The sequence below is a fragment of the Lactuca virosa genome, chromosome 1 (assembly GCF_052849685.1).
Source record: "Lactuca virosa cultivar CGN04683 chromosome 1, Lactuca_virosa_CGN04683_v6, whole genome shotgun sequence".
Lineage (NCBI taxonomy): Eukaryota > Viridiplantae > Streptophyta > Magnoliopsida > Asterales > Asteraceae > Lactuca > Lactuca virosa.
In genome coordinates this window covers 102,843,001-102,868,177 of record NC_136426.1, presented here as the reverse complement: position 1 = coordinate 102,868,177, position 25,177 = coordinate 102,843,001, and the positions used below count along the sequence as shown (strand labels likewise).

At 33.4% G+C, this 25,177-nt stretch overlaps 1 protein-coding gene and 1 long non-coding RNA gene across 3 annotated transcripts; one reads left to right on the top strand and one right to left on the bottom strand.

The window, feature by feature from the left end:
- Positions 1-17,969: 17,969 nt before the first annotated feature.
- On the top strand, positions 17,970-19,125 carry LOC145105953 (uncharacterized). Of its 2 annotated transcripts, none has more exons than XR_013707448.1 (4): positions 17,970-18,179; positions 18,283-18,422; positions 18,529-18,585; positions 18,755-19,125. It is a non-coding gene; the product is annotated as an uncharacterized LOC145105953 (long non-coding RNA). The 2 variants fall into 2 exon arrangements; XR_013707447.1 differs by having other exon boundaries at positions 17,976-18,179; positions 18,374-18,422.
- A 2,795-nt stretch (positions 19,126-21,920) lies between these two features.
- On the bottom strand, positions 21,921-24,975 carry LOC145154125 (benzyl alcohol O-benzoyltransferase-like). Its single transcript, XM_079075520.1, has 2 exons — positions 24,472-24,975; positions 21,921-23,025 (listed from the first exon to the last, which is right to left on the bottom strand). Exons 1-2 carry the CDS (start codon positions 24,916-24,918, stop codon positions 22,087-22,089), a joined length of 1,386 nt encoding a protein of 461 aa, XP_078931646.1. The 5' UTR covers positions 24,919-24,975; the 3' UTR covers positions 21,921-22,086.
- Positions 24,976-25,177: the final 202 nt, after the last annotated feature.

The following is a 25,177-nucleotide window of genomic DNA, read 5'->3' as shown; positions in this document are numbered from 1 at the left end:
TCGCGCACAAGGAATGTGCAACGTCAAAAACTACGAAGAGAATGGTTGACCTTTAGCTAAAGTCACCAAAAGAAGAATCATAGTACTCCTTTAGATAAGAGTTTTGTTCAAAATAATGCAGAAATCGGAGTCTGTACGAGAGAGATACGATATTTGCAAAATCAGATAATCGTGTAGAAATAAGGGCTAAAAATAAAATCAAAATTAGCCAATACAACCTAAAGGAAAGTTGTATTACTCATCTATAGTTACACATGATATAAAGAGACGTCAAAAACAGAGCTCGTATGATAGTAGTATAATAGGAGCCATACGCGGCACGTGGATATAAAAAAAGGACATACACGACACCACAGACTTTTGGACACATGTCAGCAACTAACATGAGCCATGCAGCCAGGGCGTGGTGCGCCTGTCCCAAATTCCGCCTATAAATTGTTGTTGCTGCTCCATTCGATTCTCACTCAAAATCTGCTTTTTTCTCTCATTCTTTCTTCAAACTTTCCTCCTAAAAAGCTTATAAATTTATTTATTTTATATTTAAAATATTATTTAGTCTTTTCCTCGAGTCTGAGCAGTCCCGAGCCTCTTACCACTTTTCTTCAAGAAGAGATTACCGATAAAAGCACGCTACAAGGGTGAATTTCGCGGCCCTTTTTCCAACTTTTTATCAAATATAGGGGGAATACATGAATAATTATATCTAATAATTATTATTTTGCCATTATCATTGCGCTATAAAATCGATATTTTTATATTTTATATCGTTATTCTGCTCAAATGAAATAATGGATATTATACTCTATCATTACTCTGCTAGAACCTTTAGGATATAATATTATGTCTGGTAGATACTCTGCCCAATTTTCATAGATAATATTATAACTAGTCGTTATACTGGCCAAATCTCTAGGGTAACTTAGTACCTAGTCATTATTCTGGCCAAATCTCTAGGGTAACTTAGTACCTAGTCGTTATTCTGGCCAAATCTCTCAGATAGCATCATACCTAGTCGTTACTCTGTCAAATTCTCACAGATAATATTTACTCTACGTCGTCTTAATGCTCGATTTAAACAGATAATAGTAGTATATTATGTTGTCACTACGTTCGATTCAAACGGATAATAGTAGTATATTAGGCCGTCACTATGCACGGATAACAATATAATATTATGTCGTCACTACACTCGATTTTTAAATAGATAACAGTATTATATTATACCGTCACTACGCTCGATTTAAACGAATAATATTATTATATTATGTCGTCACTACGCTCAGTTTAAACGGATAATGGTAGTATATTATGTCGTCGCTACGCCTGATCCAAACGAATAATAGTATTATAATATTGTTTAATCTATTTGCCCAAGAATCATTATTGAGTGATATTGCTAATAATATATGATTCTACAGGGTCACACATTTATCAAGTTGACACATTTTGTATATTTATTATTAATGTGATTATTAATAAATAATATCAATTCGTGTATTTGATTAGGGAATAATTATTATTTTGTGAAAATAATAATTATAAGAGAGTATAACTAGTTATTATTTCATATGGTATGAATTAATAAGTCATAAACAATCTTTTGGACTAGTTGAATCGTTTTGTCTTTTATCTAAAGACAAAGTTTATATTTTATAAATTTTGAGTTTATAAAATTTAAACAATTCCTCTTATTCTTTAGGGTATGGCCGAAACCTCTTTAGAGGTGTGGAGGTTGTTTGTCAACCTCCATATCTTGTCTCCCATACTTATTCTACTAGCCATAACTTTATAGTATTTTAATGGGTTTTTAAAGAAGTGTCTTGCATGATTTTTCGGCTAGTTGTTTATGTGACATCCCCAATTTCACGGCCAGAAAAGACCGATTTAACTTATGCTTTTAAAATAATTTCAGAGTAATCATTTGATTAAAAGTGTTGCGGAATTTGTTCCCAGAAAAACATGATAAATATGTTATCAAATCATTTCCGAAGAAATGTATTTTATTCACTTAAACCATTGGGATGTCATTGTCAATACAAAAACATAAGCATAAACAAAACTTACATTCATTTACACTAGTGATCTACTTCTCTTTTAATCTCTCAGTGTAAAGCAACTTCGTATCGATACCTGTGATACAATTAAACTGAGTGGGTTAGGCTTGGGAGCCTGGTGAGCATATAGGGTTTTCAACCCACAATAAATAATAAACTTATTAAGTTCTCAATCAACAATAAATTTATTAATTTCATCAACCAAAATAACCCTAATTACCCATTCCCATTATCCTCACTTTACGTCCCTAAAACAACATTCACAAGGGACCTAGCCTAAGGATTATCACTAGGGGTGACACCATTGCTTTGGGGGTTCCTCAGCAAGTTATGTCAAATAAAACAAACATCGGGGTGACAACATTGCTTTCCCTCAGCAAGTTATGTCAAACAAGACATCCTAACATAAAACAACCAACAAGGTGACAACATTGCTTTCCTTCAGCAATTTATGTCAAATAGGCACGAAGTCACATCGTCGCCATGTGCTAGTCCATAGCTCTTATTCATCGACGGTATTTCCCACGGGAGTTCCCCCCGCAATACATGCCAATGGGTTTTCCATATGCTAAGTCCATAGCTCTTATTCATCGACGGTATTTCCCACGGGAGTTCCCCCCCCCCCCCCGCAATACATGTCAATGGGTTTTTCCATACAGCTGATGAACATACTAAGGGGTTTCCCCAGCCATACATGCCCTAAAGGCACTCATGAGGGGAATAGAGTACAACGAATGAACACTCTAGTCCATTAACACCTACAGGTTGCGAGCCTGCTAGTGTTCCACAAACCGTCTAGAACAGTCCATGGTTGTCATCCATACTCTGCTGAATGACGGGGGTCAACGTTTGGGTAAGGGCTTTTCTCATATTGCACCACTCACGCCAACGTTTCGGTAAGGGCTTTTCTCATATTTCACCACTCACTCTCAACTCATGATCTATATCACTGATCATCTCATCTATCCAACTCAACTTTCATCACACACCCACTATTTAACTCATGATCTATATCACTAACTCATGAAGCTCGTCCGATCACTTCATAAAAGAACAAAGACTCCAAAGCTCTTCCAAATAAAAGTATAGAGAAAATACTGATAAAGTACTCCCGTACGCTCCCGTACCCCGACACGTAATAGTGTCAAAAAGAAGAACTAACAGATGAACACATAGTTCAAAAACACCTAATGAACATATAGTTCAAGAACACTTTATGAACATATAGTTCAAACATACGTACCGATTACAAGTCTACTAACGTTCCACTGGATTATCTAAAATAGTCTGTGGCCGTTGTCTATACTCTGCTAGATGACTTGATCATCTTAAACATCGATACCTCTCATCACTTTTATTTCATCACACATCATCTAATTCATCTACCCATGTTTTACCCAACATATTTGTAGATAAAAATATATATACAGTTTAAAACTTATATAAAACATCTATTCAACAGTCACCTTAATTAAACAATCAATATAATTACACATAACACGTATTTTAAAGAAAATACTTCATATATATGTGTAAGGTGAAAGTAACTACACGCTCACTTGATTTAACGATAACCGGGCAGCACTTTGTTGCCTAGAATGATCGTTTCTAATAAAACCGGGAGTTTTATTGAGAAATTGGGCTCTGCGAAGGGTCGGGCTTCAAAACCGAAAAAATAAATTTCCCGGGCTTCTCGGGCACTCCGGGACGTGTTCCGGGCGTTGGAAATGATCTCGGGGCATCGGGGAAGTGAAAATAACCAAAATATTGAAAAAAGGGCCAAAATTGCCAATTTTCCAAAAGTACCCGGAAGATCTCGCAAGCCTTCTATATATAGGCCCGAGGTTCGGACCCGAAGCAGCGAGAAGCAGACACGTGTCGCAGTCTGCGAGGTTCGGAGGCTAAGGCGGTGCGAGGCTCGGACAGGTGTTGTCTTCGGATTGGTCCAGCTCCGGATGACTCACCTGCTTCGAATGACTCACCGAGCTCGGACACGAGGGTGCACACGCGGCTTGCTTCGGTTGGGCCTCCCTTCGGTCGAATCAGAAGCGAGCACGTGGCTATTATTCATGCAAGGTGACTCATCAATTTCGGACACGTGGCTCGCATGACTCACTGATTTCGGACACGTGGCACTCATACAGCAAAGGTGACGTGGCCTATGCGAAATTTCTCGGATTTTGAAATAATTTCTCGATTTTCGCGCCAAAACTTCTAAAATCCATAACTTTCGCATACGAGCTCCGTTTTTGACGTTCTTTATATGCACGCGTAGGTAAAATTACGCTCTACAACTTTCGTTTAGACTTCGTCGGCTAATTTTGACTTTAATTTTTAAATTATTATTTTTAACAGACCGGGACAGGAAATCCGTTAAAAATTCATAACTTCTTCATCCGACGTCCGTTTTTGTCAGACTTTTTACCGTTGTGCTACTAATGACGAGACCTTCGATTCTCGTTTAGGTCGTGTCGGCTAAAAATCGCTCGATCTAAAATTCGAGTTTTTAGCTGTCTACTGCTAAGCTGAAACTTCGAAAAATCATAACTTCCTCATACGAAGTCAGATTTGGGTGTTCTTTTTATACCTACTCTCGGTTTAACGAACACTACTAGTTTTGTTTAGATCACTAAGGCTAAAAAGTAGTTTATCAAAAACTCACTTTTTACGACATTCGGCCCCGTCCCGGTTTTGTCGCGAAACTTCGACAGGTCATAACTTCTTCGTTATAACTCGGATTTCGGCATTCTTTATATATCCGTAATCCTTGTCACGCCCACTACAAGTTTCTTAATAGATATTGGCTTTATCTAATATTTAATTTTGACGCTCATTTTTATTCTTAATTAATTAAACCCTAATAATTAAGCATAAAACACATAATTCACATAATTCCTTTTCATTTCTTCTAAATGAGTTACAAAGGTTAACCTAGACCATTATGTCAATATTAATGCCTAGCCTAGAAACACGGGCGTTACAGTTTAAGTCTTAGAAACACTCTGTTCTTCTATATTCTCTCACACCAAAACTATAAGATGCTGGATGCCTCTTCTCTTGCTTTATTTTGAAGATTATTTAAGTCTTTGGTGGCTTAAAGTGCTTCTCCTTTAGTGCTTATTTGAGTTAAGCACTTAAAGGCTTAAGAAGTACTTTATACAAGAAGGAACTAGCATTCCAAGTACCTTAATCTTGAGTGTGGATACTTGTAGAGAAAATCATACTTTTTGATTTTTCTATCTTCATCAACACCCCAAAACCCAGTGGGTTCAAAGGCTCCAAGGGTTGTCATTCTAAAACACTTTTTGGTTGTTTTAATATCATTCTAACCTCTATAAATGGATCCTAGATGGTTTGGTTTTGTTATAAACTTAAAAATAAACTTGTTATTTTTATAAGACTTCTGTTGCGGTTTTTTTATGAAAAACACATTTATATTTTGTATCAAAACTCATCAGTGGTATCAGAGCCATATTTTATATTTTAGAATGATTTTTTATGTTTGATAATCTTTGGTTTTTGGAAAACAAGCATGAATTTCTTTTGGTTAAGTAAAATCCATATTTGTCTTCTTTGACAACTTCTTGGTTAAAATTGTTTACTTTTATATATAACTATTTTTTCATGCATTTTGGTTATATAAAAGTTGCCTTAGAAAAAACAAAGAGTTTTTTGTTATAATATTTGATATTTTGTTGTGTATAAACAAGCCATTTTGACCTTTGTGTTGTGTTTGGTTAATATTTATTTATTCATAAGATGTAATAGATATATAAGTATTTTTTCATTTGTTGATTTGTTGTAATAAATTAGTTAGACTAGTTGTATTTATTTTTAAATGTAACAAGATGAAGAAATTAACTCCTTGAAGATTACTTAACCATTTGAGACCATAAGCTTCTACTTTTGGTTTTGGACTTAATTATAGTCTTAATGGTTTAAGTGTTGCAACCTTTACAACATGAAGAGTTGAAGTTCTTTTTGCAAGCAAGAGTTGACTTGGCAAGTGGGAGCTTGGAGACCTTTTGAAGAGTCCCTTAAGTCCTTTAGGAAAGACTTAATAATTTTTGTAATCGCTCACAAAAATTATTACTAGACATGGCTTGGTTTATACACATTATAATGCATGTAGGTGATGTTTATTTTTATGTTATTGTATGTTATGTTTTGTGTATGAAAATGAGTTTTACATGTTAAATAACATTTTAACATAAAATAATATCACATGGAGTTTGAGTAAAAAATATTTAAAAGATAACAAAAGATGTTTATAAATGGACATTTATAAAAATGTTTTTACAGGTTACCGGTTAAAAATCGGTTTTCGTTAAAAATAGTTTTATTGTAAAACTTATAAATAGCCAACTTTAAAATATTTAAAATGGTTTAAAAGGTGTTTAAACATTATATAAACTTCATGTATTTATAATAAATAAGGAGTTTTTATTAAAAAGATTAAAATCGGTTTATAGCGTTATAACAGTAAATAATAAAACCAGTGATTATTTTTTGCGTCGAAATTTAATATATGGTATTGATGTTTTAAACATAACGCACATGTTGATCTTATGTTTTATGCATGTCAAATGATATTTAAAACATAAGTATCATTACCCAAGTTTTGGTTTATCAAAATATGTCTTTTATCATAAGATGCATAAAATTGAGTTTATAAAATAAATAAGTTTATTCTACAAATTCATGAAGTATAAGTTTTTATTGTTAAAAGGAGATTTAAAATTGTGATTTTAGAACTTATCAAAAACTCCAATTCTTAAGTATAAAATGAAGTTTTAAAAAGACTATTACCGTTTTCTTAAAACCGGTCTACGACTAAATTTTAAAATATCGGATTTTAGTTTATAATTGATCGCGCTAATGACAAATAAAATAAAGTTTTATTTGACACCTAAAGAACCATATAACAAGTTGTATGATTTTTACAAAAGGGTACATGAATTGTTGGATACATGCAATATTAATGAGACAATGTTTTTATAACTATAACTGTAAAACATATATAAAACTTTTCTTAAAAATGCAAGTCATTGCCGTCCTTTTGAAGAATACCTGGTATCATTTGTATGGTCTTAGTAGGCACATGGTCACCTGGACACTAGGATTGTCTTATGATGTTTGGGGTAGTTTTGTAGTTTCTGGTGACTAAAGGGTCACCTTGTCACTGGTTAGTTGCAATCCTACAAGTTGTTTCAAGTAGGATGACTTGATCGAAATCTTGTGTGATAAAGGTCACCTAAGGATGAGAGGTCTGAGGCATAGATGTGATCAAACATGCCAAGATAAGCAATAGTTGTTTAGGATCTTATTATCTAGGAATTACATATTGTATGCAATTGGTAATCACTACCTACCGAGTTTGATTAAGTTAATGGGATAAATGTCACCTAACCATTTTCTTGTTTCGTTACTGGGATCATAGACTTTAATAAATTAATGTTTTAAGAAACAATAAAAGGTATTGAATTTTAAAGACTAAATATTGAAAATACTAAATGAAACTTTGTTAAATTCTATATATAACTACTAATACTCTTATGCCCTGCAAAACCTCTCTCTTGTTGAGTTTCAAGAGATAGTAACATTTGATTGTTATAATTTCTATAACTTGTATAATATCTTGAGGTTCTTCCTTAAGGATAAATAGAAATTATATATACTGAAAAATCCCATACATGAACAACCTCTGCAAACTAGTCAGTCTGATCATGATGCTTTGATGGAAGTATTATTGTGACGATGTTGATGTGTCTCACATCATACTGGAGTAATTGACCTTTACTTGCAGAAAGTCTTGGATAATTATGAAACATATCAGATGTCTCATCAAGAAAAGCATATATTCATTATGAACAGTAGAATGAGCTTTAAATATGTTCAACCATTGAATAAAGGAGATCTAAGAGATTGTATACTAAAATAGACTTATAGTTCAGTTAAGAGAAATACAGCATAAACCCGAAAATCAAGAAAGGACCAAATTGATTAGTGTTTTTCCTATTATGGAAGAAACTGGACACTAAAAGATGATCTGTTCCTCGAATCTCATCAAGTTAAGAAAGTCTGGCATAACCAAGACTCCATATATCTATATGATGGAACTAATTATTTTTCAATCATTCACTTGAGTATGTTATGCTTCAGGTGACACTAATAATTGATATTATGTGTTGATGATTGGAAGAAATAATCAACTGATTACAAACGAATGTACTTCGTGTTGAAGATATTACAAATGTTGTTATAGTATGTAGTTGAACAATAGATGTTTTATACATATTTTATAGGGACATGTAACAGTTGTAAATTTATGAATAAATCTATATTTACTTATCGTTTAATGGATGTTCACATCCATGTTCTGAAACGATGTATTTTGTGTTAAAGAAATATTTTCTCATAATGTTATTTATGAAGTAAATCTATAAGCTTTCATTAAATTGATAGTTCTGATCATAGCACCTAAATAATCAAATGATATTTGATTGAAACTTATCTATGACATAAACATCATAACTATATAAATCTGAAACACATATACCAATTTCAAAAGCATGAACTTTTTTAAGGCAAATGAGCTTGTTTCATTTGATATATGTGAATCCTATTTATATGGGAAAATGATTCACAAGTTTCTTTATCTATTAGTAGTTAAAGAACAAAAGGTTTGACAAAGAATTTTAACATAAGTGATGTATGTAATCTTTTCAATCCATGAATAGATTTGGTGATAGATGTTTAGTCGATTTCATTGACCTTGCAGTCTACTATATAATGTTTTAAAATAACTATTTACTTTATAAAATTTTTGGAATTATGCTCACTACAACAAATATATATTGAATATATATATATATATATATATATATATATATATATATATATATATATCCAACCAAACAAGTAGATTAAATACGTTCATTAGATTAAGGATGTAATGGTTTATCCTTATCTAAAAGGTATAGAGTTATGAACCTTATATTAGACAATAAGTTTAACCACTTTGACATCTACTAACTGCATTTATGTGGATTATCCTAAAGATTGTTTAGGATGAAGCTTCTACCATCCCACTAAGGCACTAATTGTCATTCCAGAAGACAAGTCCTTAGAAAGTTCTTTTTCTAAATGGGAGAATATGGCTTATTAATTCATACCATCTTCTTTCTTGTATTTGATTAGGGGATAATTATTGTTTTGGTCTTTCGTATCGGTACTAATTCCTGACACGTATTTACATCCTAACATGTAATATTGGCTATTAAATACATGTCTCAATATTAGTGTTAATAAATATATACCTTTTTTTATGTTGTATCAAATATGTTGAGATGTAATTGTTTTAACATATTAGCAATAAAAATAAAATTATTAATAAAAATAAATAAATTTATAATAAATACCATGGTAAAATAACACAACTAAAATAAATTGTGTAAATTAATATAAAACAAATAAGTGGAAATCATATTTATATATGTATTTTTTTAAGTTGAAAATTTAGTGTGTTTCTTTGGAATATTGCATGTTCCTTAAAGGAAACAATTCGCTTAAAAAAACAATATCGTTATCTCTAATCACTAAATTGTAAATCAAAATCCTAAACTCAAAAATAAACTACTCACCAAAAGCAAATTAATCGCAGAAAAATAACTATTCACTGCCATGTCCATCGCACGTTTGCATTGCGCCAAATGCATCAACAATACAAATTCGCCCAAAAAAAACTCAATTGTGATGTGTTATACAAAGAAATAAATGATCAGACATCGGAAATAGAAATCAATGATCTTCTAAACTTCGATTAACAAGGTTCGTCTTCTTCATCACACTGTTATTCATTCAAAAAAAATTTGTTCTACATTTCTATTAGTTTTGCCTTCTACTATTAACTGATGAAGGGAAAGAAAGAGGAGTGAATCAAATTCTCATTACTTTGTTAGCTACAGAGATTACAAAGAGATTATATACAAAGGTTTACCATACGCCTCTAATGCTAACATACTCTGTTACTAATTAACAAAATACTAACAGTAATTAACAATCTAACTAAAACTGTTAAATTACATTTGTACCCCCAATATCCCCCCTCAAGATGGACATGAAAAAATCGATTTCAAGGCCATCTTGGACATTAAAGGGAACAGTTTAGCTCGTGGTAATGGTTTGGTGAATATGTCAGCAAGCTGAAATTGAGTTCTTATGGGAAGAAGTTTAACAGTTTGATCAATGATTTTATCACGGATAAAATGGCAATCCATTTCCACATGTTTGTTCTCTCACGAAAGGTAGGATTAGAAGCAAGTTGGATAGCAGATTCATTGTCACAAAAAATGAGATTTGGCTCATTTTGGTTAACTCCAAAATCACTTAATAAATGTCTTAACCACATTAGTTCACATGTGACAGCAACAATTGCCCTGTATTCAGCTTCAGTACAGGAACGAGCAACTGTATTTTGTTTTTTTGATCACCATGAAATAAGTGAATCGCCAATGAAAATGCAAAATCCAGTGACAGATCTTCTTGTAAGTTTGCATCCAGCCCAATCAGCATCACTGAAAGCTCTCAACTGTATAGAAGGATTTGCAGAAAAAAAGACCTTGTCTAGGATTGGACTTCAAATACCTCAACAAATGAGTAGCAACATGCATGTGATGAGAACAAGGTTGATTAAGATATTGAATCAGACGATGCACTGCATATGTTATGTCTAGTCTGGTGATAGTCAAGTACAACAGTCTGCCAATAAGTCGTCGATATTGAGATTCATCTTCCAAAAATTCTCCTTCAAAATTTGAGCATTTGTATTTGGGATCCATAGGCTGCAAAGTGGGTTTTGATGCTAAAAGACCCATGTCTTCAATAAGTTTTAAAGTATGTTGTCTTTGGGAGATAAAGATGCCTGTTTTTTACCTGGCAATCTCAAGACCAAGAAAATGTCTCAAAGTCCCCAAATCCGTAAGTTTGAACCGATTACTTACGGCTTCTTTAACATTTTGAATTTCAGATGAGGAGGCACCAGTGATGACTATGTCATCAACATAGACAAGTAAAGCTACATAGGAAGAAACTTGACCTTTGTAAAACAATGAATAATCAGCTTTAAACTGAGTAAAACCCAAAGTCATCAAATGTAACGCCCATAGATCCGGGCTAGTCAATTTAGAGACGATAAGCGTCAAAAATGACTTTTTGATAGAAGATTATTTAGGATGAATAATCTTAACTAAGTTTTAGTATATGTTATAAGGATTCCGTACATATAAAGAACGCCGAAATCCGAGTTATAACGAAGCAGTTATGACCTGTCGAAGTTTCGCGACAGAACCGGCACGACACAACACGACGTAAATAGTGAATTTACATTAGAGCGATATTTGGCCTTAGCGATCTAAACGAAAGTCGTAGAATTAGTTAAACCGAGAGCGTGCATAAAAAGAACGCCCAAATCTGACTTCGTATGAGGAAGTTATGATTTTCCGAAGTTTCGACTTAGCAGTGTGCAACCCGAATACTCGATTTGAGATCGAGCGGTTTTTAGCCGAAACAATCTAAACGAGAATTGAAGATATCGTCAATGGTAGTGCACTGGTAAAAAGACAGACGAAAACGGAGTTCAGATGAAGGAGTTATGAATTTCAAACGGAGTTTTCCTGTCCCGGCCTACTAAAAATAATATATTAACAATATATTAAAATTAAAGTCAAAATTAGCCAACAGAGTCTAAACGAGAGTTGTAGAGAATAATCTCACCTACGCGTGGATATAAAGAACGTCGAAAACGGAGTTCGTATGCGAAAGTTATGAATTTCTGAAGTTCGGGGCGCGAAACCCCAAAACTGTCAGAGTTCACGACGTGAATACAGTGTTCACGACGTGAACTCAGTATTTATGACTTCTGGAGCCTGACAGACGTAAGTGGCGATGACGCACCTAATGACTATTGAATTCACAACGTGAGAACTTAAAATTCACGACGTGAGAGCTGAAAAATGACCCTATAAATAGAAATCGAGGGTCAGCCGATTTTGGTTGCTCTATCTCTTCTCTCCCACTCCCGATACCCTCTCTAAGCCCTATTTTAACCCCACGATTCCCCGGTATCATCCCGAGACCCTAAGCGAGTCCCGAAGCTCCGAAGATCCCGAAAAGAAAAGAGTTTCCGAGCCGAAGCTCTTCCCGCGAGAGGCCCGGTGTGTGAAGATCTTCCAGTTTCACCGAAGAATACTACATTTAGAGCCGTAGTGCTGTCCGATCATCTTCTAATCAAGTGAGTGTGTAGTTACTTTCTTCTACCGCAGAGATATGAAGTATTTGCTATGAAATATGTGTTATGTGTTTATACGTTGTTTGTTTACTTGAGATGGATGTTGAATGAATGTTTTATACAGGTTTTTAAATGATTTAAACTATATATGTAATTTTATATCTACAAATATGTCGGTTAAAACATGGGTAGATAAGTGATGTGGTATGAAAGATGTTATAGATAATCTTAGCAGATGCGCTAAATAGTAAATGTCATAATACTAGCAGATGCGCTTACAGGATAATCCTGGCAGATGCGCTTATAGGATAAGGTCGGCAGATGCGCCAAATAGTGAATGTCATAATCCTGGCAGATGCGCTTAAAGGATAATGTTGGCAGTGCGCCTAATAGTGTATGTCGTAATCCAGGCAGTGGCGCCTAATAGTGAATGTCGTAATCCTGGCAGAGGCACTTAGAGGATAAAGTTGGCAGATGCGCCTTATGTAGCAATGGATTTTGTGCCAATTCCTTAGGTCAATCCTTAGGAATGAATGAATGAAGGATAGTTGATTCTTAGGGTAAAACCTTAAGAAATAAAGAAGATAATGGGGATGGGTAATTGGGTTGATTGTTTGATGATTAAATATAATAATTATATTATTGTGGGTTGAAAACCCTATATGCTCACCAGGCTCCCAAGCCTGACCCACTCAGTTTTCTTTATATTACAGGTAATGGCACAAGAGTATAAGTCGGATGACTTGACGAGAGATTTTGGATTGTAGACCAGTAGTTATAAATAACTGTTGTAAGGTATGTATTGTACTGTTTATGCTTTTGGTATGTATCGGAACATGACATCCCGAGATTTTGTTATTTAATGAAAATACATTTCTTTAAAGAAATGCTTTGATAAATTCTTATCATATTTTGTTTTGGGAGCAAATTCCGCAACTATTTTCTTTAAACGATTACTCTGATTTTAAAACAAAGCATAAACAAATCGGTATTTTCTGGCCGTAAAAATAGGGATGTCACATCAAAAAACGGAGAATTTTGAATACCATTGTCTTGAAGCTTGGCATAATCCATATAAGAATTTTTGCAAATTACATACCAAAGGTCTTGAAGAATGAGCAGCATGAGGAACAATGTACCCTTGAGGAAGCTGCATGTAAACTTCTTCTTCTAAGTCTCCGTTTAAAAACACATTATTAACATCGAGTTGAATTAAAGGCCAATTTTTTTTAGCTGCTAAAGAGAGCAACAATTTCACTGTTACTAACATGTCAAAAGGGGAAAATGCGTCAAGGAAGTCCACTCCTTCTTGTTGATTGAATCCTTTGGCAACTAGTCGAGCTTTAAAACGATCAATGGTGCCATCATCTTTCCTTTTAACTTTGAAAACCCATCGACACCCCAATGGCTTTCTATCTCGTGGAAGGGGTACAATCGTCCATGTGTTATTTAATTCAAGTGCTTGTAACTCCTCTGACATTGCTTGTCTCCATTCCAAAGCCTTAACAACCTCATTATAACTTCTAGGTTCATCTTGAGTTGATAGAAAAAGAGTATAAGCACGACATGTAGAATTGAGTTTGTCATAAGAAATGACATCTGATAAAGGATATTTATAACTAGATGAGGGTGTTGAATTGGATTTAACCAAATTACAGTGATAATCCTTCAAATAAGAAGGTTTTTGGCGATTCCTCTGTGTTCTGGTGTTGTTAGGAACTGGTATAGGATCCGTTACAGAATGTGGCACAAAATCTGATATAGAATCAAGTATGGAAACTGATGCAGAACATGGGACAGAAGAAGAAATAACAGTTGGAATGGAAACATCATCCATAGATAGATTATCAAAAGCTTTTGGAAGAACCAACATTGGAAAAGGATCATTAAGAACTTCTTGTGTAGAGTGAATGAAAGGAAAAACACTTTCATGAAACACTACATCTCTTGAAATAAAAACAGTCCTTGTGGTTAGATCAAGAAGCTTATATGCTTTCATACCAGGTGGATAGCCAATAAGAATGCAACTTTTGGCTCTAGGATCAAATTTTGTCCTGTTTGCAGTAAGAGTTGAGGCAATAGCTAAACAACCAAAACTCCTCAAAAAAGAAAAATCAGGAACTTGATTGTATAGTTTTTGATAAGTTGTGATGTTATTGATAATCTTAGAAGGTGTTCTATTGATCAAATATACTGCTGTAAGAACACATTCAGACCAATAGATGATAGGAACATTTGATTGAAAATATAAAACCCTTGCCACATTCAAAATATGTTGATGCTTCCTTTCTACTACTGAATTTTGTTGTGGACGTTCAAGACATGAAAATTGATGTAAAATTCCTTTTTCATGAAAAAATTCTGTGAATAATAACTCCTTTGCATTGTCTGATCGAAATTTTTTAACATTAGAATCAAACTGATTTGAAACCATTGCAAGAAATTGTGGTATTATCCTTTGAACGTCAGACTTGTTCTTTAGAATATAAATCCAGGTAAAACTGGTACAATCATTAACTAAAGTTATGAAATACCTATAGCCTTGGTATGAAGCAACTTGGTAGGGGCCCCCATACATCACAATGAAGAAGATCAAAGGGCTTATTTGCAATATTATTCACATAAACAAAAGGGAGTCTTTTCGGCTTAGCTAAAGGACATACAGAACAAACTTGTTCTTTACCATCTATGTGACTAATAAAGAGATCTTTACAAGCTATCTTTATCTTCTCATTTGATGGATGTCCAAACCTAGAATGCCATTGTTGAAATGACACAACAACATTAACTCTTGAAGAAGACACATCCAACAAATAAAGTCTTTCATGAACTTCACCCCTGCCAATCATCTTCTTGGGGAAAATCTGCTTAATCAAAGCATAATTGTGATAAAAATTGACCATTAACATCTGAGTCTTGATTAAATAAGTGACAGGACTCAAACAAGTGACATAGATCAAGTTTAGTTCAAAATCAGGCACATAAAGAACTTCTTTAAGAAGTAATTCTTTAGTAAGTTGTATATCCCCCTTATAAGCAACTGAAATAAGAGTTTGATTAGGCAATCTCACTATAGTACCTTGTATATCTTGGATGTTTAAGAAAAATACTTTTATTATTGCAAATGTGTTGTGTTGCACCAGAATCAAGAATCCAAACGTTTGAAGAATTAAGACTTAAAATTCTATTACCTGCCAGATTTTCAGAAGCATTGGTAGTAATCATGTTTGCAGAAGCAATTTTTCCAGACAAAAGAGCAATAAGACCTTCACATTGTTGTTGTGTAAGGCCAGTCAAAGCTTCATTAACCATGGAAGATGATTCATGAACTGCTTTTTCAGAAGTTTGTTGATCAAAACCAACATAATTTGCACGAGACTGATAAGTATTTCCATTGTTTTGAGTTCTATATCCAGGGGAAAACCATGAAGACGATAGCATTTATCTTGTGTATGGCCAGTCTTTTACAATGCATACACAAAGGAGAATCCTTCTTGAAATTTTTGTTGTTGGACTGATTAGAGTTGTATCTAGCTTTGTTGTTGTTATTGTTGTTGCCATTATTGGAAGTACGAATGTTAAAGGCAAGAGTAGAGGTTTGGGAATTACCTATGTTACATTGCCTTTCTTCTTGAATAACCAGAGAAAAAATCTTGTTCACAACAGGAATAGGGTCCATAAGCAGTATCTGACCTCTCAATTGTGCATAGCTTGAATTCAACCCCATTAGGAAACTCATGGCATGTTCTACCTCTTTAGCTCCACCACATGTGCATTTTCCACAAGTACAATGAGTACTATAAATGTGGTTCTGCATTGGTCAAGTTTTCTTCTCCTATTCTTATTATGCAACATGGGTAAGATAGTCAATTTTTTGATAAAATTTTGGGATCACTTTTCACTTCAATTAATTCCACCAGGTAGTTATGATTGAACAGGGGCAACCACGAGTACTGTAGTGTTATTCCTGGAAGATGATCTACCCTAAGTTATAGAATTATGAGCTTGACTATATTGTTTTTTAGTCTTCAAATCAGCACCAACAACAAGCTAGAGAAACAAAACCATACAATCAAGACCAAAAGCCAAGAAGAGAAAACCCACAACGGTAAAATGGTCCAAAACACAAAAAATCTTCCCACTAGTAACCTTGAGAGCAGAAAGCACCAGAACAACTGAACAACTAAAAACGGATGTAATGAGGTTGAAATCTTCAATTAACCGACACGAGAACAACTCCCACCAAAATATCAAAGTCGGGGGTAAAATGGTCAAAGTGTAGCGAAAAACTCCCACCAACAATTATGAAAATAAAAAGCAACCATCAGCAATAATAAGACCAGAAACGAGTTCATCCAAATATGAAAACAGTTACGTAAACACAGGAGAGGACGATCATGAAATTGCCCATACATGAGCAAGACAAAATCAGGGGCAAAAACGTCAAAGGGGAAAATCAACTAAGCAAAGCAACCTTCTAACCACCAGAAACCATATAAAGACCACCACAAAGCCTTTTGCTCATAAGCATCCAATATAACTGCTCCAAATACCGATCGACAGAGGGCATAATTTAAACAGGCTAACAGAGTATAAGGATAAAGCAATGATGAAAATATGCAAATGTTTATCAGATACAACACTTCTATCAGATACAACCAAACAAAAGGTACATATGTATTGAAAAGAAAACAAACACACCAAAGTCAGGATCCCCAATCCTAATTAAATGCTTTAATCTTATTGGAAATGATATTCTAATAAAATCATATAGAATTTTGAATTTTGATAAAAAAAAATAATATTAAATTAGTTTAATTTTAATTAAAATATGAGTTTAGATATAAATGTGAATTTTATAGTTTTAGAATCTCTATCTCTATTCTTAATAAAAGCCTCTTATACCTGCCACGTGTCATCTTATAAACACTGTCTATTGTCACATGTCATTCAACCATCCATCTAATCTTTATTTTTCCCGCCCATCGACTCGCAACATTCATCCACATTTAGCTGCCTAAATATTAGCATTTTGGTTATCACTATTTGAATTAATTTGAATTAATATCGTATTATTTGACTTAATATGCGGAAATCATTATCTTATATCCTAAATTAGTTGCACTCATTCCATAAAACATCCATAAAAGAGCAACTGGTATTAAATTAATGTTATTTAAAATCAACAATAAATCTTCTTCTTCCTCCATTACTATAAGGCTCGAAGGAGTGGCCCTCGCTAGGGATTCGGCTCCAGCTCGCCAAAGTCGCTTCCTCCACTCCTTCAATTTTGGCCTTATGACAGATTCACTCCCAACTTACAATTTCTTTTACAATATAAATTTTCAGAATTAGCACAAAACCCCCTGAAAAACCTTATTGTAACTTTTTTAATTTAATATCAAATGTTTGTGTTTTAGAAAATATAATTTATTTGATATTAATTATTTGTGGTTTAAAAAAATAAAATTTATTTAATATTAACTGTTTGTGTTTTAAAAAAATATATTTTAATTAAATTTAAAAAAAATGATGTTAGAAGTGTTACCACTCCCTACCAAATGCTAATAATAAAGTTCTAAGAAAAAAAAATGACATGACACCAAAAAAAAGTGATGTGTTAGGAGCGGTACCACCTTATCGCACCTCCACAAATTTCGGCCTAATCTCCTTTTATCTCTCTCCGATAACCTACCGTTTCCCTTATCTCAAGTCTCAATCCAGATTTTCAAAAACTTTGGTCAGTGTATTGTCGTTCTACTCCGCCACCAATTCTATTATCTCGGGCCATACATTGGCTCGGTCTTATGATTATAGATAGGGCTTATTTGAATAAGGTGAGGATGTTTTAATTTTGAGATTTTTATTTATTCTTCTAATTAGGGATTTCCCATGTTCATCATATTTCTAATCCCCTCCATCAATGTCGTTTTTGGTCAGCTAGGGTTCGTCATCTCCTTACTCAGTTTCTCTGTCGGTTTGCGATGGTTGTTCACCATCTGTCGGTTTGATGTGATTTTTGTGTTTGCAGTTTGCGAATTGAAAGGTGTGGTGAAGTGGCTATGGGTTCTTGCTTACGGGTAACATGATTTACTTTGGGATGTTTATATTGTGTTTTCCATGGAACTTATTTTGGTTAAGTTTTAGTTGGGAATTTGCTCATCTTTTGTAATTGATGATGCACAGGGATGTTGGCTACAATTCATGGAGAATATAAGTTAAAACTTATGGTTCATACAAGATGTACGAAATCTGGGCCTATTCTTTTTATTTAAATTTAATTTTTTTGTAGATAGGAACCACAATTGCACCACATCAATTATGTTTTTTATTAGCAAACCTTTTTTATAACCTTTGTGGCTGATCTGGGTCATAATATGACCCTGTATCTTTTATTTTCTTACTTTTTCAGGGTTATAAGATTCTAAAAGATTTCCTTGTGAAATTCATGGAATTACAATTCCAAAAGATTTCTACGCTTGCTGTTGTGAAAACATAAGCATATGGACTTCCTTGTGCAATTCACGAGTCTATTTTGGTTTACCAGCATTACATCAGTAGTAGTATTTACTAATACTGTTATTGTTTGTGTAGTATGTTGGTCCTGATATTATTTTGCTGGTTAATTTTTGTAGATTAGTTTTGATCAAATGTCTTATGTTATTAATTTTGAGCTTGGTGTAATATGTAGTCATAGTAAATTATTAATTGGTATTTATAAAAACCATTGGAGTTACTGAACTTGGAAAAAATATATTATACTTTGAAAACTTGAATATATAATTCACCTTGTGGTTCCGATCATCATAAAGCTTCTCACAAACAGGAAGAGAAGGATTGAATGTGATTGTTGTGTTGTGTACTGGTAATGGAGTCTAATGTAGTCCATGTTATAGAGCATGAATCAAGAGCCATGCATATTATTTTCTGCAGTTATGGTGTTTCGTTTGGAACTAAGATGAGCACTAACTACCACTCTTTTCTTTTCTTTTTTTCTTTTTTTTTTTCTTTTTTTTTTTGTTTATAACAATTCTGTGTATGAACGCTTTATCTTTTTTGGGAACATGACACTTAACACACCTTCTAAGAGGCCTCTAAAGTGATCTTCTCTCTTTCCTCGACGTTGTAGGTGAAGCATGTAATATTCGATGTTTTTTTTATTCAATGATTTCTTTATTTTAATCTATATGTTACCTTTTTCTTTTGATTTTTGAATTATTAGTGTTGAACGTGTGTCATTGAAACAATTTGTTGTGTTTCAATTTTATCTTATTTTGATGTTGTTAAATCAATTTTATTTGTTTCCAACAATTTTATGTTGTAATTATATAAGGTTATATCATATTTAATGTTCGATAAGGGACAAACATTATGAGTTTTTAAGTTAAATTTTAGGCATAAGAGCTTCCTACTTGGACACTGATGATCGAGTTTGGTGTCTCTTATTTACTGTACTTGATAAGAAAATGGAAGGTATATTCTTAAAAATCCGTTATAATGTATGTTTTATTGCATATTTGAACTTCCAAGTTCATAAAGTTTTATATTAAATTTTTTAAGCGTTATTTTTTGGAATTTTGTTTATCGTACATATTAAAATCTCACCTAGCTCTTTATCTTGATAAGCTAATCCACAATATGTTAAATGTAGAAAAATTGTAATATATTTTTTTCATTTTACTTGATCATTTACACCTCAAACAAATCCGTTTTCTTTCCTTTTTTATTTCTTATATAATTAATATAATTAATTATATAAAAATGCGAGCAACAAGTTTCATATTCATGCTTTGACAATTATACAAGCGGCAGACAACCATTTTATGATGTTTCCAAATACACCATTTGGAGATTGTTGAAGATTGGGAAATAGTGTCTCAAAAGTTATTATACTGAATGGTAGATATCAAAATTCTCCTTTTATCGGTAACTATTTTTTTGAACAATTTATATTCTCGAATGTTTTTTTTAAACCTATTTTACCTTTCTTTAAATCACACAAATTATTTCAGGCGGAAACCACATGTGGAGTTCGCCCTCTCAAATCCACATCGACGTCGTGCACATGGAGACAATTGGGGTGAAATAGCAAATGCATTTTCCAGAAGGCCATTGTTTACATCCTGTATCTTTTGTTTAAAGGTAGGTCATAACTGTAATAAAGAATTAGGTATCCATTCAAAAACCACATCTCTTCTTCAAGAAACTTACAACATGATTATATTAGTTTAAAATAACCATGGTACAATTACAACTAACATATGAAATTTTTTATAAAAATAAATCTATACAAATCTATGATTAATGATTATTATCTTTATACAAATCTATGATTAATGACTATGAGAAAATAAATCTATACAAATCTATGGTTAATGACTATTAGAAAAAGAACTTCATTTCTGAAGGTAGTTTCCTTCACAAAATCACCAATAAACTGATGAATTTACACAAAATTCACAATTATCAGACTTTGTGATGGATTGATAGCGTATTCGTGACGGATTTGTGATGGATTTCCAACGGATTTGCGACAAATTTTCACTAAATTTACATTTGACGGGAAAATTTAAGGGGTAGCCCGTGCTACCCCATGCTACAACGTAAATCCGCCCTTGTGTTATTTTACTTTTAGCCGTGGATTCCACGGATTATAACCTAGTGATATAATATATAATTCTAAAGTTTATAAGAATATAGAAGAAACATTTTAAGTTTATAAAGGATATAGAGGAAATTCTGCCTAAAAATTAATATTAAAGCAAATGTTTGATCAAAATTAAAATTGTATTTTCTAGAAAGAATGACAACTTTTTCACGAACTTTATCGGATCAAACAAATATTAATCGTAAATATATAGTAACAAACAAAAAAAATACAATCTAAATATATGAATAGAAAATATGATTTTTATAGTGGCATGATGGTATGTTCGGGTCTCGTGAACTAACGTAGACCTGCGTGTTAATTTCTACCCAGCTGAGATCATGCTACCCAGTGCTTCCTTGATTGACTTTGGGTTCAAGTATGGCGGCCAACATAAACGCTTGGCATGTTGGCCAAGGTTTTAGGGGTTCATGTGTATGAAAAATAGTTGATGAAGATGACCTTTACGTTGTACTTATTTACTATGTTTTGTCGTTATGACATTTGCTGATGTATTCTAAAGTATTTGATTTTTTTTGTTCTTATGCTACTAATAGCGGTTGTCGTTATTGGAAATTTAGTTGAACCAAATACCAAACACAATTCTCTATTTCATCGGGCAACCAACATTTTTTTGCTAAGTGATTGCTTTATAGGTTTTCAATAGCATTTGATTTGGTGGCTTTTGGTTTATCATATATTGTCTTGTTTTTTTTACATAATTAGTCCAACTTCCATTTCCTAGATTACATATAATTAGGCTTATTACGTCTTAGTGATTTCAAAGTTCAAACTTCTGGTCGTACTTGAATTGATCAAGTTTGTGTTACACGTTTTCTCCTTCTTTTGTCATGTTTCATTGGTTTGTAACGTAAAGTTATGTAACTAAAAATAATATTCAATGGAAAAATGATCACAGGATCACATAGACTTTTTAACTAAAGATAACATTTCGATTGATTATTTAGAAACAAAACCAAACAACACGAAAAAAAAAGAGAGAACCATACAACCACTTAATTATACATATACACTTTTTAAAACATTTTTCAACCAAAACTTCTCTTAAAAAAGCATGTTATGTAGTCGAGTTGAATTTATAAACGGGAAAAAGCGAATAACTTGTGTTCTTCCTGTCCTTGACCATTGGTGTCTTGGGCCAACATGTTATCTAACTCGTGAACAAATATCTTCATTGCGGCACTTGGTAAAACCACAGGCACCACAATTCCAGATTCCCCTTTATGGTTTGTAAACGGTATATAAAAACTAGCAACACCAGGTATGGCACCCACTCCACCTTTAGCAGGCCCACCATAAGCCGCCTTCCCCCACCCAAAGTCAACCACATCGAATCCAGCGCGTGTCACATCGGATACAAGGTACGCTCGAACAACTGTAAAGTGGGGTCGGTTTTTTATAACCATTAAATCGGCGATAGATCTCATGTACTCTTCATTGACATCAGATTTAGCCTTCATCACAAGCTCTAACGCGTGCCCTAACGGTTTTTTTGATAGATCTCCCGCACTGGAAATGGCGACCGGAAACGCGAATCCGTTTCCGTAGTATCCAGTTGGAAGTGGCGGGTTGAATTTAGCCCGTGCGTTGACTATACATATAATTCGCATTTCCTCTTCAGGATCAGGGTTCAAGGCGATTGTACGACAACGCCAGAGGCAAGCGGTTAGGACTTCAAAGGTGGAACATTTTTTTAGGTGTGATGGTACAAATCTACGTAGAGCTGACACCTCAGCAGGTCCAAAAAAGAATGACTTATGTGCCATGTCATCTAGTGGGATGATTGTACCCTTGGTGTCTTCCACTTCTTCATACTCTTGATGAGTGCATGTCACTCGTGGTGGGTCTCTTGCGAAAAGCAAGTCCCTTTGCCACACAGACGATATGGAGGGTGCTGATGCACCCTGTGCCATTTCGCCTAGTGCGGTCATAAATTGTACGAGCCCTGGTGCATCGCTCATGGTGTGGTTTAGTCGTAGAGCGAAGATAAAACCCCCACATAATAATCGTGTCACCTATATAAAAAGAAGAAAAAAATTAGGTGGATGCGAATGATTACTATACAATATAAGATTATAAGTATGGGCATATTTGATGCCAATTTTACCCCCACATAAAAGTACTGCTTTTGTCCTATTTTGGTCCATTACAGTGATGGGGGTGGCTCAATTTGTAACCTTACAACCTAACACCCTCTAATAATATAAACTATTAAAGTTCAAATAATTGCAGAAAAATAGTATAGTTTTTTTTATAGAACCTAACAAATTTGTATCAATGCTTAGACCAAAAAAAGGTTTGTTAAGAGTATCTATAGTCATGGGTTTGTTTATATGTACATAACTATCTCATGTTAAATTTTCTCTCATCCATATATTCTATAAACTAATGTGTCAAATATTTTTTCAATTGTAAAGTTGTTTGAAGTTTACATATAAGTCTTAATTTTTTTTCTTACTAATTGTTACATATATAGGTTTATGAAAAAGGTTAATTAATGATAAGAAATTTAATTATGAAAGGTAACTTCGATTTATTAAAATGCTTTTAAGTAAGTTGAATATTAAAGAAGTTAAATACAAAATATACAATATTTAAATAGGTAGGTCCAATTAAAATTTTAAACACCTATTAATGAATATAAAAAAGAAAAGAAAACGTTCTGTTAAATGAAACCCTTTTAAAACATGGGCATGTGGGAAATTTCGTGGTTCTAATCGTGTAATTACATCTATGATCAATTGGCATCAGTCAAGATCACTAGATGGAAACTTTAGATTTGAGTGGATGGATGATTAAAATATGAAATCCATCACAATTGTTTTGTATTTAAGCACACAAATATATTCTTGCTACATTTTGTTATTAATTAAGTAGTTAATTTCATCTAGTTAGTACATAATTTTTCTTTCTCATTATTTTTAGAAAAGAAACTTTAAGTTTCAATGTTTTGTAAATTCAGTAATTTGTTTTTATTTGGTTGGAAAGTTTGAATACCTTCCTATTTAAAATGATGTAACATTTTTTTAAGTTAGCGGATAAAAGTAAGGTTTTAAGAAAACGTGTCAATCTAGATTTACATATTTAAAGGATAATACCAAGGACCATAACCAAATTGTTATGGTATATTAGTTTTAAAACATTTGTGTTGTTAATCAAGTATTTATTTATTAAAAGAAAATTATTAAATATTAAATCAAAAGTTATATGTTATGAAACGGACGATACCTTTTCATTAGAAGGTGATCGTAACCTTACTGAATCAAACAGATATAATTCTCATAAAATATTGTGGCCAACATATAATCTCCAATCAATATAGAAAAAAATCTATCGAAAATGCATGGATGAATATTTGTTTATCTCATTATGATTAAAATTTGTATTAAGAAATCAGAAGCCAGTAAATATGTTTAAAAATAATTTGCAACTGAAATTTAAAATTTGTCATAAACTATCACCTGAATCAACAGTAATGGTGAATCGAGAACTCCACCATATCCAGGAACATCATAAAGGAGCTCTTCCAAGCAAGGAAACGGCGGCTGAAGTGCATCTCCGAATTGCTTCAGCGTAACATCCGCCTCCGCCTCGATAAACAACACACCCTCGCCGGTGCAATCCACCATCAACTTCCTCGCCGGACCTTCCTTGAGCCGGCCAGCAAACGGATAGTAGAAAACCAGAACTTTGGCCAGAGCCTCCCTGATCACACTCGCCGGATTCTTATTTCTCATTTTTGGATCCGGACGATAAAACTGGATCACCGGGATCTGAAACCGAAGCCCTTCCTGATCATCAATGTCCGAGAGAGGCTTCAGTTCTCGAGGCGTAGGTTTCGCCGGTTGGATTAGCTCCGGTGCACGTCTCCGGACGGTGAAGGTCAATGGAGTGTGACGTTGTGCCATTGTTGTGTATGTGTTTGTGTGTGTTGGACTGTTGGTGCTTGAATCTTGTACGGTGGGGTACTTATAGCATGATGTGAGGTGTGTGAAAGGAGGGAGTATCTCCACTACCAAGTGGCAATTAGTGAAATTTCTGTATAATTTCAATAGATTTTTATAAAAACATAAATAAATATTTTATAATTAGGTGTCAGTTTTGATAATACGCTTTAGTTTATGTTTTGTATGTAACAGGATATATATATATATATATATATATATA

Coding starts and splice junctions, on each gene's coding strand:
- LOC145154125 (XM_079075520.1), bottom strand. CDS start 24,918: ATGGCACAACGTCACACTCCATTGACCTTCACCGTCCGGAGACGTGCA. Junction 23,026..24,471: donor CACCATTACTGTTGATTCAG/GTGATAGTTTAT, acceptor CTTTTTATATAG/GTGACACGATTATTATGTGG.